We start from the raw sequence: 18,988 nt of genomic DNA, 5'->3' as shown, positions 1-18,988 counted from the left end.
TGACATGTCCGGCCATTTGGGCATGATGAAATAACAAGCAGCCCGCCTTAGCGGTGACATGTCCGGCCAATTAGGCGCGGTGGGATCGTATCGTCATATAGTCAACATAAACTTATCATTATCATACATATCATAGACATATCATAGTCTTATCATAACTTAACATCATCATACATTCATCATTAATCTTACATTAAAACTTGGAGGTAACCATGGCTGTGTCGGGGTGACATGAGGTCGTGAACCCCCGACTACGTTATGGAGTGATCATAATCGTCATGTCTCACCTTAGAGGGACTAGAATTTTGAGGTGAGTGTACACAAGGAAAATCATCAATAGAACTATACTTAGCATCATTAGCTTCATAGACATCTTATATTACTCTAGGATTCTTCATACTTATATTCATCATCATCATTAACATGCTCGTATCATATCTCTTTTCTTTATCACGTGCGTAAGTAGCTTTCTATAGTCGCGGACTCAAGATTTCCTTCATTTAGGAAGATTATGGAAAATTAGGAAGATTCATGCCTTAGAAGGAAAGGATTAACCTTACATACCTCTTTCGTTTAGCTACTCTATCACTTGAACGTTCCTCTCCAATATTCACGTTTCTACCTTCAAGAGAGTTCATACTCATATTAGATAATCGATAACATAAGCGTGTTTGAACTAAAGCTAGAGAAAATTGAGCAGCGTCTCCTTTATTTCTACTATTTTCTCCATATCATATATCAACTCCCAAACGTCAATAACAAAATTCATAATATCATCATCAGTAACTTTTATCAAATTCATCATTATCCAATCCCCATAATTTCCTCTCAAGGTCATCCATAATCATGATCCTAATACAACATTACATTCATTATCATCTAATGTTTCTATCATGCTCTTAACGTCACTCATAACGTAATTATAATCGCAATATATCAATATTCATGATTCACTCCAAACTACTACTAAAAAATGACACTATTCCCACTTTCATAACCCATTTTCTATATCCTTCTATAATCCAAGTGTTTCAACTTTCCAACACCTTAAATAACATGAAAATACCATAAAACTTACCTTTGATAGTGTGGGAATGAGCTTTAAGTGGAAATACTTCACTTGAGTAAAACCCTAGTTCCACTTCAGATGAAATTTCTTGCCTTAGATGAACCCTAGTGAGTTTCTTGCACTTGTTTCCCTTGATTTGAAGAAGTTGATCATTAATTTCTCCTGGGTTCTTGTATAAGAAGTGTGTGGAAGGTTCTAGAGAAGTCTTGAGTCGTGGGAAATGAAAATGAAATGAATTAAATGTGTTGAGATCCTTATATCAACTTTTAAAAATATGTCCCGACGAAATTATACGGACACTTATACGGTCTGTATAAATTTATATGGTCCGTATAAGTGACCGTGAAATTGATTCAGAAACATCCTTTTCTGTGTCAATTATACGACACATTATACGACCCGTATAATTTTATACGGTCTGTATAAGTGACCGTCAATTCACCCTATCAACAACTCATTCTGTGAACATTATACGGCACATTATACGGTCCGTATAATTTTATACAGTCCGTATAAGTGACCGTATAATCCCATCAGTGAGGGACCTTCACTGTGATGATTCTACGGACCATTATACGGATCGTATAATTGGTCGTATAATCTACCTCTTCACTGATTTTGGTTCTTGTCACTTCGTTTGATCTCAAATCCTTATGGAACCTTCTTGATACTTGTTTAACACCTCGTTAACAATCTAAGAGACATTATAACTCTTCTCTAAAACAATATTAAGCCATCATTAATTCGATACTCATAAATCCTGCCCGACACATAACATATACCTTGCTTTCCTTAACAACTTTCGTCTCCTACCTCGAATGTTTTTGAAATCTTATTAAAATCATCAAACGTTATTTCTTACTTACTAAAACATCACATACGTCGTGCCCTTCGTTAGTCTATTCACTATACGTTAACGGGAAATTTCCGGGGTGTAACACCTAGATGGCCAGTGTTTGTTATTTATGATATCATCATGTTCACAGGTTGGCCTTGTTTGTCTTTCGGCACATAGATGATACGGGTCATAGTTTGGTTTGCTCGGCCCTAAGTAGGTGTCGAGTGCCAATCACACCTCACCAAGACTGGGGTGTGACAACTATAATATAAGAAAATTAATTATGTGTAAAAGAATGAGCAAAGATGGATGAGATCAGTCACCGAGGAGCAAAGTTGGATGAGATCGGTCTATCATGAAATTCCATTAAATTATTAGACTTTTTGCTAGTCCATAGAGATTACCTTCCATTTTGATAATCGCAACATTTTGCAAGTTGTGCAGGGGAGATTTACTCTCAGGACCATAAATTTTGCCATAGCTAATAAATGCAAAAAAGGTAAGAAATGGGTAAGAACACCTATTTATAAGCACACCCCACAATAAGTAAGAGAGATAATGCAGCTCATTAGTCTAGAAGAGCGCTGAAGTTATTGAAGAGGAAACAAGGAAAGTATGGGAGTAGAAGAAGGAAGTAGGATGGTCGAAGGGTTTTTGAAGTTCTATGTTTTCAGACGTGTTTTTGGAGGTTTCATATGGCGATGACTCATGAGCATGATTTTGAAGATAGTTTGCTTATGTTGAGATTTAATTAGGCAAAATACATCAAATGACACTTAAACTATACCCAAAAAGTCGAGTTCACACTCAAACTATGCAGGCGACTTATTACACATCTGAACATCTAAAAAGTGAATTTAATACCACCTGATGTGCACATAACCAGTTGCACAAGGGGGGGGGGGGTGTTACACACTCAGCGCCACATGGAAATCTTCTAAAAAAATTATATTCTTTTCATTTTCTTTTGTTAATTAAATTTACACTAATTAATCCCTAATTAACTATTAAAATGCTGTAATAATTATCTCTTCTTCATCGCTAAACCATCCCACCATTAAACCACCACCATTGCCGCCAGCCCGCCACCAACCAAATCCACTACCCCATTATCATCAACCCCAAACTCAACTATTAATTTCATCATCACCATCAATTTTACTTCACCACCATCAATTTTACTAGCTACCAAACCCAAATCAATGATAATCTTTCAAATTCAATAAAAAAAAATGATTACAAAGGAAAAAGTTTGGAAGAAGACAAAACTAATATCAAATCCACAAACAAAACTATCTGTAAAGAATAAAAGAAGAATAGGGAAAATGGGTTGGAAAAATTGGACAATCCAAATCTTAAGCTCACCAGTGGAAAAATAGGGGAATGATGGTGGTTTAGTGGTGGTTCAACAGTAGGTTTAGTAGAGAAATGGTGGTGCTACGGTGGCTATGGAAGAAGAAGAAGAAGAAGAAGAAGAAGAAGAAGAAATGGAGGAAGTCCATTTGAAGGGCAGTTTATGCAATTTCTTCATTGTTGTTAAAAGTCCATTTGAAGGGCAATTCATGCAATTTCTTCATTGTTGTTAAAAGTCCATTTGAAGGGCAGTTCGTGCAATTTCTTCATTGTTGTTAAAAGTCCATTTGAAGGGCAATTCATGCAATTTCTTCATTGTAGTTACGTATTGTTTCTTAAACTTGGACGAATTTGAGGAGGAATTGGATGATTTGTTCCTCAATTCAGTTTTTCCGGTGGGATGGTGGTGGGTGTTGCTTTGGTTGGTTGGAGAAATCATTGGGTGATTTTTGAAGAAGAAGAAGTGGGTTATATTTCAGATTTTTTGTTTGTGAATTTGAAATGAAGGGGGTGGCGTGAAAGTGGAGGAGAAGAGGGAGTGGGGTGACGTGGAGGTGGAGGGCGGCAGTGAGGGGGGGGGGGTATATTTAGGCAAAAAAAAATATAAAAAGATTTAAAAAAATCAACAAAACGCGCCTATTTTTTAATTATAATTTTTTTTATGCCACATCAGCTTTTAGGGTAGTATTAAATTCATTTTTTAGATGTTCAGGTGTGTTATCGCTTGCATAATTTGAGTGTGAACTCGACTTTTTAGGTATAGTTTAAGTGTCATTTGATGTATTTTTGCCATTTATTATATGAATGAAAAATATGTAAGCCTGAGTGGTATTAAAAAAAATATATATAAGAAATCTCTATCAGGAATATTGATGAAGGTGAACTCACCAAATTCATAACACCTATTTATAAGCACACCCCATAGTGAAGCAACCTTTTATCGCACCCCACGGTGAAGCAAACCGCCCATATTATGGAAAAGGTTGCTTTCACTAACACAACATCCTGGTACTTTGACAAGAAAAGTTTAATGTTCAACCAATAAAAACTTGATTGCAAGAAAAACATTATCACTTGCTTGCCTTGCAGATGCACTTTTACAGTTAAAGGAGAGAGGGAGGGAAATAGAGAAAGAAGTCTGACAAAAGAATCAGGAAATTTAAATGTATACACTGTATAAAGTGGGTGACAGTAAATAATCTCTTTTTATTGAATATTTATTTTATTTATGTCATTTCCCATAATTGAGGTGTTTGAAGTCTTCAAAAATAATTTATCGCTCGGATAAAAATTTATCGGCACGTGATAGATACATAAATTTTATTAATTTACCATAATTACGTAAAATGTCAAAGTAATACTGATCCCCTCCCAATTTATGTAAATATGTTGACACGAATTTTAGGAAGGAAAAGAAACTTTTGAAACTTTAATTTAAAATAAGTCTTAGAATCTTATGACTATAAATTACCTCATCGAGAATAAAATGAAAATTTTAAAATTAAAAAAATATTATTTAATTGACTAAAAAAAGAAAAAGTGACACATAAATTGAAACAGAGAAAATAGTAATATGTATTGATATATTTTTGATATAGTGATAATAGGTGAGTATAAAATGGGTAGTATAAAATGGGTGACAGTAAAGTTTTATGGTAAAATACTTACCTACATAGGGTGTTTACACCAAACTAATGCAATTTATCATGGTTAAGTGATTTAATGAAGGCATATATATATATATATATATTAATTAATTAATTATGGTCAAGTGATAATTATAAATATTCAAACACATGTCACATCTCCATTGATTTGGTGTAAACACTCGTATAAGTTTTACCCTATTGATCCTTTGTACTATACTAATTCCATCTTCTAAGACGAGAGTAGTTTTGGTCTATATCAGTGTACTTTTTTGAGGTGACATGACTTGCACAAATTAATAAAGTTTGACTATGAGACTTAGAAATTTTGACTGCACAATTTAAACAATCTTGTAAGCCGTCGCTCAGTATGACTGGAAATAAATTCTATCAACGCCAGGATTGAACTAGTTTAATTAGATATTGGTCTATTCTCTCCAAACACATTAGAGCTTCATCTATCATATTTAAAGGTGGCAACCGGTTGGAACCGGAACCGGTTAGGAAACCGGCCGGTTCCGGTTTACCGGTTTTAAACCTCAAACCGGAACCGGTCCGGTTTGGAGTGATTAAAATCTATTTTTTTTTTGTTTTTTGTATTATATATATATATTATAGTATTTATTTGTATATTGTAGCTATATTTTCATATGTTATACAACTTTATAATTAAAGTTTAAATATTTACTGACTAACAGCCTAACAGCAAGTCAGCAATACAGAATAGTGCTTTTCGTATACATATATATGTATAACTTACATATACTTATATATATGTATAACTTAATATATATATATATATATACTAAATATATGTATAACTTAATATATATACTATATATATGTATAACTTAATATATATACTATACATACTTATATATGTGTACTATATACTATATATACTTATATATATATGTATAACTTAATATATATACTCTATATACTTATATATATGTATAACTTAATATATATACTATACATACTTATATGTGTGTACTATATACTATATATACTTATATATATATAGTATAACTTAATACTTATATAATATATATACTATATATACTATATATACTATATATATGTACTATATACTTATATACTTTAGTTTTTTTTTTTTTTAATTTTTTACCGGTTTAACCGGTTCCGGTTTCCAAAATATTGGAACCGGACCGGTAAACCATTAAACGGTTAACCGGAACCGGTTAACCGGTTCTACCGGTTCCGGTTCCGGTTTAACCGGTCCGGTTACCGGTTAAAACCGGTAAGACCAAACCGGTTACCACCTCTAATCATATTATCTGTCTTATTAACCAAAATACTCCATTTGTTTCATGTTTGATTGATAGGAATTTAACAAGTTACTTTAGAATGTTTTTGATTTTTTTAATCCTATAGACTAAACATAACGTCGAAGTGATGTGGAATGATATTACTCCTGTTAGCTAATAGTATCAAACAATTTGAAACTTCTAAAATGAAAGAAAAAGTCATATAAATTGCAATAGAAAGAGTAGTCGCCCACATTTTCACTTTGTAATATTCAAATCAGGTGAACTTTGGATGTCAATAGTATACTTTTTCACCATGTTGCTACAAAGAGAATTGCAATTTATGGTATTTTTGTATATCAAATGATATAAGAATTGTTCTTTAACTAATGAACTAATATTATGAATTAGGCAAGGAGGCAGGGCGATTTTAGGAACCGCGGGGGGGGGGGGGGGGGGGGGGTCTGAGGTAAGGGTCGATCTGATCCCAAATATTAGTGGATATCGGATGATAAATTTAGACCATTTCACATTGTTCGGGAATAAATTTGGACCTTTGCTTCACATTACTTGATCTCAACTTGAACCTCAATCATTATGTTTTACAAATATAATTTACATATTTAACAGTTATCTAAATAAAAGTAATACGCATTATATATTACAATAAAATGGATCATAATTCTTTTAAAAAAAATTCCTACTCCCTCCGTCCTAATTTAAGTAGGCGTTTGGCCATATATACCAAAAACAAATTCACTTTTTTTGAAATTTTTGAAGTTGAAGTTAGAGTTGTGTTTGACCATAGTTTTTGAAATTGTAGTTTTTGGTGAAGTGTAGTTGTAAAAAAGTGATTTTTTTTTAAAAAAAATAAGTTTTTTGAGTTTCTGGTATTCCGGAATACAACTTTAAGTTGTATTCGAAATATTTATGGCCAAACGCTCAAAAGTGAAAAAAATTTCTAGAAAAAATGAATAATTTTTATGGCCAAACGGAAGCTAAGTATGTTACTTTTCTTTTTTGGTCTGTTCTTAAATTCTATAGTAAATCCAAGTAAGACACTTAAATTGTGCGGGAAGTATAAAAATTTAAGAAAATTAAAATATGTGTAAAAGAATGAGCAAAGTTAGATGAGATGAGTCAACAATCATTTGCTGATTTTCCGTCTTCCCTTCAACAGAAAAACCCTTGTCCACTGATAATAAAGATTGAATCAAACAATGGACGGCACAGAGGAGCTGAGCACGATAAAAGAGCTCCGTCAACAACACGAAAGCCGTATTCAAACCCTACACAACACCCAGCTCGAACTCATCTCCTCATTACAGCAAACCATACTCCCCAACATCGTCTCTTCCTTAGACCTCTCTCTCCAAACCATCTCATCCATCAATGGCAAGCCCTTCACCCCTTTACCCACCACCCTCCCTAACACCCCCAACCCTAATCTACACGTGCCGAAAATCAGCGCCCCACGTGTTGCGGAACTTTCTAGAAGTAGCAGTGACAGGGAGAGAATGGTAATTGATGAATGTGGAGGGCCATTGTTGGTTGTTAGGGCGATGGTCGCTGTGTGTTTGTTGGAGAGAGTGCCGTTTAGCGCGATTGATTCGTCGACGTTGTCGAGGAAGTTGGAGAACGATTCGTCGAATATAGAGGCTGAGAAGGCGGCGATTAGGGAGTTAGGTGGGGAGTCGGGGGCGATAATGGCGGTTGAAATGGCGTTGAAATCGATGGCGGAGGATAACGGTTGTGTGGAGTTGGAGAATTTTGTTGTTAGCGGGAAATCTAGGATTATGGTGTTGAATATTGATAGGACTAGGTTGTTGAAAGAATTGCCCGAAAGTAAGCAAAGTGAGGGGGGAAATCGGGATAGTAATAGTAATAGTAATCAAGAAATGGTGAAAAGAGTGGGGAGTGATAATAATGGTGGAGGGGTTTTTGGAATGTGGGACCATCATCCACATATGCAGGGGATGATGTTTCCGGGGAATATGGTGGGACCGAGAGGCGGGCATAGAGGAATGGTGGGTATGATGGGGATGCCCAGAGGTGTTGGTGTTCCACCACCGATGCCTAGACCACCGATGGGGCCGGTTTTAGGAGGAGGAGGAAATTCTATTGCTTTGTTGAAACCTAAGTCAGAAGAAGATGAAATGAAGGATTTAGAGAATATGTTGAATAAGAAAAGTTTTAAGGAATTGCAGAAATCGAAAACCGGAGAGGAGTTGTTGGACCTTATTCATCGGCCAACTGCCAAGGAATCTGCTGTCGCTGCGAGGGTATTCGAATATTTCACTTTTTTTTTTTTTTACTTCAAAGACTTTGTTTGATAATGTTATTGAGAAAATGGATGCTGACTTATAAAGATATAAATTTCTCACAGATATAATGAATTGAGTAAGTTGCATTCTTTGGTACAATGCATTATGGAAATAAGTGAAATTTGCTACGTCGCAGCTATTTCATAATATTTCTACTTCAATTGAGTGCGCCCAAATTCATTTTTTCGTTTCCCAAACTTTGTCTTTTTTGCCTTTTAATTGAAATGGGTTCTCTTATCCATATTGTTTGAATTTCCTCTGTTGCTCCTGCTGCACGTGTTTTCTTATCTCTTGTTTTGTTGCTAGAGCTTTTGCAGTGCATTAGCTCACATTAATTGATGCCTTTTTATTTAAATTGTATTCCAGTTCAAAAGCAAAGGTGGTTCCCAGGTGAAGGAATATTGTTCAGCTTTAACAAAGGAAGATTGTCGACGCCAAGCTGGTTCCTACATTGCTTGTGATAAGGTTAGACCAACTCATTTTAGGTGTCACTGCTCTAACTATCTTATGATATTTTGAAGTTTTAAAATTGTTACTATTTGTTTTGAACATAGAATAGTACTCCTAACCATTAATGAAGATTGTAGATGGTGTCAATTACAAAGTTATTAAAAGTCATTGCTTTGTCGATTAAGTGATGCACAGCAAGGGGTTGTCGCTTCACGGGCCAAGCTATGCATTTCAGTTAAGTGTGCGCTTCAAACAGTGACACACAAAGTGATCCAACGAGAAACGGTCGATTCTTTGATTCTCAACTTTGATGAGTTGGATTAATTTCGACATTATTGCATATCGGATGTCAAAATTAGTTATTTATTGAAATTTGATTATCATTGTGCTAAGTTCATATAATGTATGATTTTAATTATCTGTCAGCTGTGCACTTTACTTCTTGCTTTTCGCTTGAAGCCCCATGGATCTTGACGTTTTTTGTGTTTTTCGCTTTTAAGAAACACTGTTAATCATTACCTTTGTTTCGGATAGATATGCTAACTATATTATGATGTATTTTAGGTTCATTTTCGGCGAATAATTGCTGCACATACTGATGTCAACTTAGGTGATTGCTCTTTTCTCGATACTTGCCGTCACATGAAGGTGATTTCCCTGACTAACTTGTTTACACAAGGATTTGCTTATATCTGCTGGAAATAGATTACTTACACTCATTTAATTGGCAGACATGCAAATATGTCCATTATGAGCTTGACTCGACACCAGATGTATCACCCATGATGATGGGAGCAGGTACCTTGGGCCCTCCCAAGGCTTTGAAGCCTCAGCGTGCTCATTACTGCTCAGAAGTAGAGCTTGGTGAACCACAATGGATTAATTGTGACATACGGTCATTTAGAATGGATATTTTAGGGCAATTTGGAGTTATAATGGCTGATCCACCATGGGATATTCATATGGAATTGCCTTATGGGACAATGGCTGATGATGAAATGCGTACTCTAAATGTCCCTGCACTGCAAACTGATGGTCTTATATTCCTTTGGGTCACCGGACGTGCAATGGAGCTTGGACGTGAATGGTTAGAGTCCTCCTCTCACTTTCAATTTATAACACATCTTTTGCTAGATGATAACAAAAAATTGACATGTATAGCCTGACCTAGATCTGTAAAATCTGAAGTATGCCCCTGCATAAGATAAAAGGCTCTCTAATTGTTTGTGTTTTTCAAGTTGATTGGAGATTGATTATAATTCTTGTAAAATGCTTTTGTTATCGGTGAGTGGCTTGACTATCATTCTTGTGGAATAGCATTACTATTGATAGCATCATATGTGGCTTTTTGGTTGTTGGATTGATGTTCTAATGGGGATCCTATAAAAAAGGGGCACATGCTAAAAAGCATTTCTTTGTGGATGGGTTGAGAATTTAACAACTGAAAACATGGATGGAGATAAAGATAATGCTTACTGATCTTACTGCTTACTCGCTCCCACATTTTTTTTTCTTAATAAGGTAAATAATTTTATTAATAATGGGAAAGTCTCCCGTATGTTGAGTTATGCCACCTTGATGTACAATTCCTGGAACAGGATACGTTACCGCATAGTAAGATGCTTTCTCATATTGTGTGATTTTCTTTCATGAGGAAAATATTAGGATTTAAATTGTTGTTCAATTATAGCATGATAGTTTAAATCGTTGTTCTATTATAGGGTGATATTAATCCTTGTTCAAATTTAAGATCTTCGATGATTTGAATTCTTGAAACTATATGCATGTACATATATTTAGAAAAATAATCTTATACATATATAGAAAGTCAGACCTAGATTACTTACCCAAAAAGAAAGTCAGACCTAATAAGGCACGCAATCGTATTGTTGATATATATTCTCTATTTAATTAATGCAACAAAACATTAGGCGACCCCCAAGTCGTTTGGAATTGAGGAAATGCTTGCAAGATAGAATAGGATGGAGGGAGTAATATAAAACATGTATTATGTAGACTGTATGTACCAATACAACACTGTTTAATTGTTTTTCAAGTGAAACCGAAACCGTTGAACTGCAGAAATAATATGATTATGAATTTAGAGAAAGGAATCAAGTTGTAATATTTTCAGGATTATATCTATGGTTGGTATTTCTTAGAAGTGTCCAAATGTAGAGGATGCTTTAGCGTCTGACGTAGTAGCATTGATGTGCATGCATGTCAATGATAATTTGAAACGCTGGCAAAAATTTGGCTCCCTTCAATCTGTTGGATACTAAGGTCTTTTTCCTGATGCGTGCAATTGTATGTGGTAGCACTTTTATGCATATCTTTCTCCATCCCCGACTTAAGAGTTTTTAGTTGGGAGGTGTCTTAAACACGTTCCAAAATATGTCTTCAACCTCCTCATATTGAAATACTAAATGCTACTTTTGGAGTGGAAGCCTTTTGATATCTTCCTATGGCGGGGGGAAAGTATTTTAAGAGAACAAGGGGGTGTTCTTCATTAAAAAAAGGTCGTTTGGTTGTTGGGGTTTAAGGAGATTTAATCTCCGCATAAAATCCATCATTAATTTATACATTGTTGGCTGTTACTTTTTGTTTTACTCATAAATAAAACTGGCACAAGTTATTTAGAAATAGTATTATTGTATGCGGGATACAACGTGGAATAAGAATGCAGAGGGAGATTAGTGATAAACAGATTAAAAACACTAAAATGAAAAATGTATCTCATAATAGTAAACAAACTTTTTTTTTATTACAAAATTAAACACATTTTAAATTATACAGGGTATATTACTTTCTCTATTTGAATTTATGTGTCTTTCCATTTTATTATATTAAAAAAAGAATGCCACTTTCTATATTTAGTAACTCTTTAATATCATCATCCCACATGACATTTTTGAGATCACAAGCTTGAAGGGCATTTTGATTCATTACACACATATTTGGTTTAGGACCACAAGATTCAAAAGTCTCCCCTACTTTCTTATACTCGGTGTTGAGTCAAACTAAGACACACAAAATGAATCAGAGAGAGTAGTAATTGGTAATATGTTTGGTAATATGTCAAGTTAAACACTCAACAAAAAATAATCCCTACATTATATAAATTCTCTATCTTTTTACCTTTTCAAAAAAAAAAAAAAATCCCTACATTACTAATCTCTGCATGACATGTCTCTAAACGAAACAACCCCTAAATGTATAGTTCACTTTGGTGTTGCTCAATCTTGTTCTTTCACTTGTCATGGATGATCCAGGTATACCTATCAGTTAGCATATTGATATGTAAAGTTGATAGTATAACATTTTACTTTTGGAACATTAAGCTTCTAGAATTTGAATACGTCTTGCTCTTTGGTTCTGTCTAACAACTGCTTGGTTTGGCTACTTCTTATTTGCATATGGAAATCTTGTGTTGTTTACCATCTGTTCTAGAGTTGTTTCAGTCAGGCGATGGGCTTAGACCTTATAGCTTGCTATATATCTATAACAATATCTTTACCTCCTCAATATATATACAGAATTGGCCAGTCTGAAAATTCCCTTTATTTTTGAACCAAGCATTAAAAGCTTATAGGAAGAAAAAAAGCATTGGAAGCTTGTGTTGTTAACCTTGGGGCACATTTGACTTGTTCTAGTTGGTGGTGAAGTTAGCAGAACTCTAAAGACTCAGGTCATCCTTTGGTGTTATGTTTTCAGAATTATATAATTCCTGTTCTGTGAATAAAAGAGTTATGACTGCTAATTTCCATCACATTGATATGGTTCATGCAGTCTAGAGCTTTGGGGTTACAAGCGTGTTGAGGAGATCATTTGGGTTAAGACCAATCAACTTCAGCGAATCATCAGAACTGGCCGGACAGGCCATTGGCTCAATCACAGCAAGGAACATTGCCTTGTTGGAATAAAGGGAAATCCAGAGGTGAACAGGAATATTGACACTGATGTCATTGTAGCAGAGGTTCGGGAAACGAGTCGTAAGCCAGATGAGGTGAGATAAATTTAGATTCTTTTGTTCTTTTGGGAAAAGAAAATAAGAGGTAGAAACTGAAAGCTTCAAAGCATAAACATTTATTGGTGTTCATGCAATAACCTAATTATTTTTAAATGTCTGTACTTTTAGTGTGCTTTAAGTTTAATGGCCGTGATTCTATGTTAGTATTTTATCATCTTTTCTTAGTTTTCGTTGATACTTTGACCTATGTTGTTGGGTTATACATAAATTTTGCTTTTGTTTTGACATGTTAGATGTACCCCTTGCTCGAAAGAATTAGTCCAAGGACAAGAAAGCTGGAGTTATTTGCTCGGATGCACAATGTTCATGGCGGGTATGCATTCTTGATCTACTTTTAGATCTTCAACTGAAAGTCTTGAGTATTAGACATGCTTTTTTAAGAATGTTGCACCCCCGCGATCACATATGGAGGGAACTGTTATTGGGTTCTAACTTCTACTAATTTATGTTCTTGATTTTAAGAGCTTGTTCGATATCATGTCTTAGAACATAAGAATGTGATCTACTATATGTGATGTAAAAACTTAGTCCTTTCTGCTTGAAATATTGGTTTATGGTCTGTGCTAGTACAATAGAATAAACTCTTTTTTTCTTCAATTTTAACAATTAAAGCTTGAAAATATCTCCATATCTAGTGGAACTAATTAGTTCTCTTCTCTAGTATGTTCTCCCAAAAAGGAAAAAAAAAAAAAAGAGGGCAGCCCGGTGCACTAAGCAAAAAAAAAAAAAAAAGAATTCCTCAAATTTTCTTATAAGTGAAGAGTTAGTTGTAGTAAAATTTATTAGACACCATTGCACTGGGTATGTTGTTGTATTCCTAGAGAAATAATTTAGTCTTCATATTCTTCCATTGCACTTAGTTAAGATAAGCTGTAAATGTAATGATCCATATATGTATCAGGTGGATGTCGCTTGGGAACCAACTACAAGGCGTACGATTAGTTGATGAAGGGCTTAGGGCACGGTTCAAGGCTGCATATCCAGATGTGGAGGTGCAACCTTCATCACCTCCAAGGCCATCTGTGATGGAAGTAGATTCAAGTTCTAATCAAACGAGGAATGCGTTTGCTGGAGGGGAATCAAAGGCTGCAGGGACCCAGGTCGCTGAGGCCACTGCACCAGATGCAGCCTATGCAACTGAAGGAAAAGCAGTAAACCGTGATGCGGAGATGACTAGCTAATAACTTTGTTGCAAAACTAGTTATTTCCCTGTAGTGGTATTAACGCATGTAGTTCAGGTAGTTTTGCCCTATTCCGTTTTTACCTGTCCACACAAGATTTTGCTGGTGGATGGTGGCACAATGAGTGACAATGGGCCTGCTGTTAACCATAAGAAAAGAAGCCTCGCAGCAGTCTGAAGTATGATAGTTGATAAAATGTACTACTACCCTGCTTCTTGTTTCCTCGAGAATAGGTAGTGTTTTACATGTAACTTGTAAGCAGGTATATCCTTTTAGCAAACTTAGTCCACTTGGTGAATGGATGCCCTAAGATTTTGGTTGCAAGTGTAATCTACATCAAAGCTCAAGAATGATCAAACAGATACTCTTTTTCTGGCTACTGTACTTACCACTTTTTACTATGGTTTTCTGTGCTTGCTCAAAGATCACTTAATTAATCGAGTTAATATTAAATAATGTAAAGAGCTAACTTTATGAGTAATGTGCAATAACTACAAAAATAAAAAAAAATCTGATTTTCTCGTGTTTTCCTATCTCTTGAATCTTGCTATCTATTGAAGTGCAACAACATCGAGTCTTTATTTAATACGATCCCACTATACATATCGATATACATATAGATTCACCGACTACATTTCAGCCATCCAGCGATCCTGATCTATTTGAAAATTGCTAGAATTAATATATCCATATATCATGTTTCTGCAGGCATAAGAGTTTTTTCCTTTATGTTCGGTGGAAATCACATGTTATACTATATTTCAATAAATAGATATCCGTGTTATGATACAAGTTCACGTTTTCAAAAAAAAAATGGATGAGATTGGGTCCCAGCGGATCTAAACAATCTTGTTTTTTTGAACATGAAGAAATAAAGAAGCCATTGCAATTGCCGGAAAGACTAGGCCTACTAACGGCACAAAAATAGATGGAAGGTTCAAATTTGTCATAGAAGGGGTACCTCAATTTACTATTTGTATCTGTTATTATGTTATCATATAAATAAAGATATCTTGTAATAATTATAATGAAATTAAGAATTTGAATTCTAATTAGATAATATTTATTATTAATAGAATTTGAAGAATTTGAAATTCTTAGTATAGATCTAAGTATCTATATACCTAAATCTAACTGAGTACGTATAATAAGTGCAAAGAATGTAGAACTGTAGAACTAAATAAATGGACTTATTCATCTCCTACATGAGAAAGATATGTATGATAATAAACTTTATTACTTTTGTTCTTGTCTTCTAATTTTCGAAATCGATGTGATCCCACAAGTGGGTTTTTTATATGCAGATCTCATTGTAGGGGTAGAGAGGTTATTTCTGATAGATTCTCAGTTCAAGAAAAGCATTTTTCAAGACAGGCTAAATTACGAGAGAAAAACAGTCTAGCTAGAAACGCTTTGCTTTATTTGGCGTTTTCTTAAATTTTTACTCCTATGTAACATCTTTAAGTCGTAAGATTTTAGAAAGAGCATGTATTTATCGTAGTATTTTTGTTCTTATCATAACACAAACTGTTGATGCCAATTCGCTAATATATTATAGTAAGTTTTGCCCAATTTAATGAAGATTTTTAATTTAGGTCGTGCCTTTTCACGAGGAATAGCATAGTTGTCGGCGAATTGCTGGCTCCAGCTAGCCTGCATCTGTTACATATATACTTTTTAAATAATTATAAAACTTGTCACAAATGTTTACTTGTCTTTTTGAGTTACTACTATTTTTTTTTCTTTTTCATGTCAGATCACAAGCATCCTTTTGAGTACCTATTAAATAAACTAGTGCTATGCTTTTCTTTTCTCCCAAAATATTCAAAAGAGGCAAGTCTTGAAATCCTCAAATTCCAGTGGTACAATTGTTATTGGATTGTCTTTTGGGGCTTTTCCCTTTTTGATGCTATATCCTTACTTTATTATTTTATAGTTTTTCTTTGGGGTGATTCAGAATAAGGAAAAATGAAAGAGAAGATAAAGTGAGAATTAAATCTTACTTTAATTATGAGTTTTTGCTCACAATTCAAATTTGTACTACGTTTTGGTGGAATGTTAGTCCAACAATAACTCCTGCTTTTTGGCCTTCACTCAATGTTTAATCTCATATACTTCATTACTTCCTATTGTTCTACTTTCCCCCTTGGACCTTCAGGTCCGGAACTACCTTTTACTCCATCTGTCTCAAATTATCTGTCGTGATTCTCTTTTAGACATTTCTTAAGAAATATTGTACTAATTATGATAAATTTCTAACTATTTTTTGGTCTTCAAGAATAATTATTGTTGGGGATAAAATGGGAAAAGACAATTTTTTTTTTTTCCAAAATAACCTTTCCCATAAAAGAAAGGCCTAATAGACTATTTATGTTTTTTTTTTTTTAATAAAAGTCCACTAGGCTTTTGGCCTAGGGCTAATTTTATCAAAAAATCCAGAAGTTTGTACAACTCTAGCCAAAAGGCTAATGAAAATACAAAATTTAAACTAATGATCAAATTAAGACTTATAACTTGTCTTAATTTGATATTACAAATTGTTAAAAATTACTAATAGAATGAAATTTGAAATAATTGCTCCATAAAGAACTTCTGTTTCTATATCTCACATGCTCTATATTTGGCTATCTATATGCACCAAGGCAGTACATTTTCTAACTAATGATCAGTTCTCAGTAGGATGAGCATCCCGGGGTGCTAATACCACCAACTAAGAAACAACCACTAAGTAGAAACTGTATGCCCATGTGTACTCAAGAGGTCTGTTGTGTTCCATGTGCTCAATCATTAGGAGCAGTAATTCCACTTCATGTCATTTGTCAAAAGTGCCTCCAACCAGTTGCAATTCCTTCAGTGTGGTTGTTTTGTGGTACCTGTTGAATTAAAATCCTCCATTTATGTTAGTTTGTGTACCTGCAACCATTAGCAAACAGTTAGTGTAAACCAAATCCTTCACATTCTCCTCCCAAAGGATTTGAGTGTGAGGACCTCCTTTTCTCCCACCTTCCCCCTATATTCAGTCTCCTTAACATGATCTAATTCTTAGACAGGGCAGCTGTAATTTGTCACTGTTCACAATTCTTTTACAGTGGCTCTCCATGTCATGAAAGGAATTGAATTGTATGTCCCCTGTGTCCAAAGCTAAATTAGCCAAGTGATCTGCAAATTTGTTTCCTTCCCTATAAATATGCTCTATCACCACCACTTTTTCCTCACTTATTCTCCAAATTTCTTCCACCACAGTAATGATTTGCCAAGGAATTTCCCATGTCCTTTGAATAGAGTTCTTCAGCAAAAGTGAATCTGTCTCTATTCTTATTTGATCCCATTGACTGTCTTTTAAATACCTGAGAGCCTGTAAAATGGCTAGGGCCTCTGCCTCGGTGTTGGTGCTTTGAAGATCCTCTATTTCTCTGGCCTGTGCTTGTATCACATCTCCCCTTTCATCCCTTACACAAAAGGCCCATGAACTCCTACCCGGGTTTCCTCTTGAGGCTCCATCAGTATTGACTTTTATCCATCCAATATCTGGAGTTCTCCAAGTCACTGGTGTTACTCTTATCTTTGGAGAATATCTCTGTAATGCCTCAACAATCACACTCCAATTATATGGTGCATACCTAAAATTTCTCCTTCTCACCTTCATGAATTGAATCAAAGTATGCATCACCTGGTAAATGAGTTTTGTGATTGACACCTTCCCTTCATGTCTCATAGTGTTTCTCCTCTTCCAAAGTTCCCAAATAATAATAGCAGGGACAGCTTGGTTGATGCATTTGGCATGTAGTCTACTAGGCATATCCCACCATCTGTTAATTATTTGGGTAACTTGCAAATTCTCAGTATTTATCCCCACTGGTCCACAAAAATACTTCCAGATGGCTTGAGCTGTTGGTGAGTGTAAAAAGACATGGGAGGTATCTTCCACTTTTGGATGTTGACAACAATAGCATCTGGAAGGGAATTGGTGTCCCCATTTCTTCAACTTATCATCCAGTGGTAGCTTGAACTTCCAAAATCTCCACATAAAAAAAGATATCTTTATTGGTAGTCCTTTGATCCACATCTGCTTATACAAATTACTGGGGTCTTTTCTTTGTCTGAGCAATTGAAATGCAGACCCAACTGTGAATTTCCCCCTTGAATCTAATTTCCAGAAAGCCTTATCTGCTTGGCCATTTTCATTTGGTGGATTAATGTGCTGCACAATATGGTCTGCTAGATCCTCAGGAAGGATTCTTCTTAGCAACTGTTCATCCCATTGCCCCTCTTCTGCAGTTTCTTTTACAAGGATGATTGTGGGATCACACTCAAAATCTGGTGGAGTAATATGGTATAGGGCTCCCAGTCCTGTCCAATTATCAAACCAAAAATAAGAATTACCTTGTTGAAGCTTCCACCATATCTCATGTTCCATCTCATCTCGGTATTTAATCATCTTCTTCCACACATAAGTACCTGATCCGCTAGGGGCTATCACAGCATGAAACTTCTTTAAGTACTTATTACTCATGAAAGTTCTCCATAAGGATTGTTTGGTTCTCATGTTCCACCACAGTTTAGCAAAGAGGGCTTTAGATATATCTTGTAGGCTTCTAAACCCCATGCCACCTTCTTCTTGTGGGTGACATAAGGTTGTCCAAGTTGCCCAGTGCTTACTTGAATTTCCCACAGAGTTGCTCCAAAAGAACTTAGCAAACAATCTATGAATCTGAGCAAGTATAGCACTAGGAGGGTCACAAGCGGATAGTAGGTGTATAGGCATGCTCTGTAAAACATGTTTAATCAGTGTTGTCCTTCCTCCAATAGATAACAGCTTACTAGTC

General features: G+C 35.0%; 1 protein-coding gene across 1 annotated transcript; it reads left to right on the top strand.

Moving 5' to 3' along the window:
• Window positions 1–7,298: 7,298 nt before the first annotated feature.
• Window positions 7,299–14,541, top strand: LOC132635805 (N6-adenosine-methyltransferase MT-A70-like). Its single transcript, XM_060352338.1, has 7 exons — window positions 7,299–8,459; window positions 8,868–8,966; window positions 9,516–9,599; window positions 9,683–10,038; window positions 12,741–12,957; window positions 13,215–13,294; window positions 13,883–14,541. The coding sequence occupies exons 1-7, from the start codon at window positions 7,398–7,400 to the stop codon at window positions 14,160–14,162; spliced, it is 2,178 nt and encodes a 725-aa protein (XP_060208321.1). The 5' UTR covers window positions 7,299–7,397; the 3' UTR covers window positions 14,163–14,541.
• The last annotated feature ends 4,447 nt before the right edge of the window (window positions 14,542–18,988 follow it).

The sequence above is a fragment of the Lycium barbarum genome, chromosome 4 (genome assembly GCF_019175385.1).
Source record: "Lycium barbarum isolate Lr01 chromosome 4, ASM1917538v2, whole genome shotgun sequence".
NCBI lineage: Eukaryota > Viridiplantae > Streptophyta > Magnoliopsida > Solanales > Solanaceae > Lycium > Lycium barbarum.
This window is presented reverse-complemented; position numbering and strand designations above follow the sequence as displayed.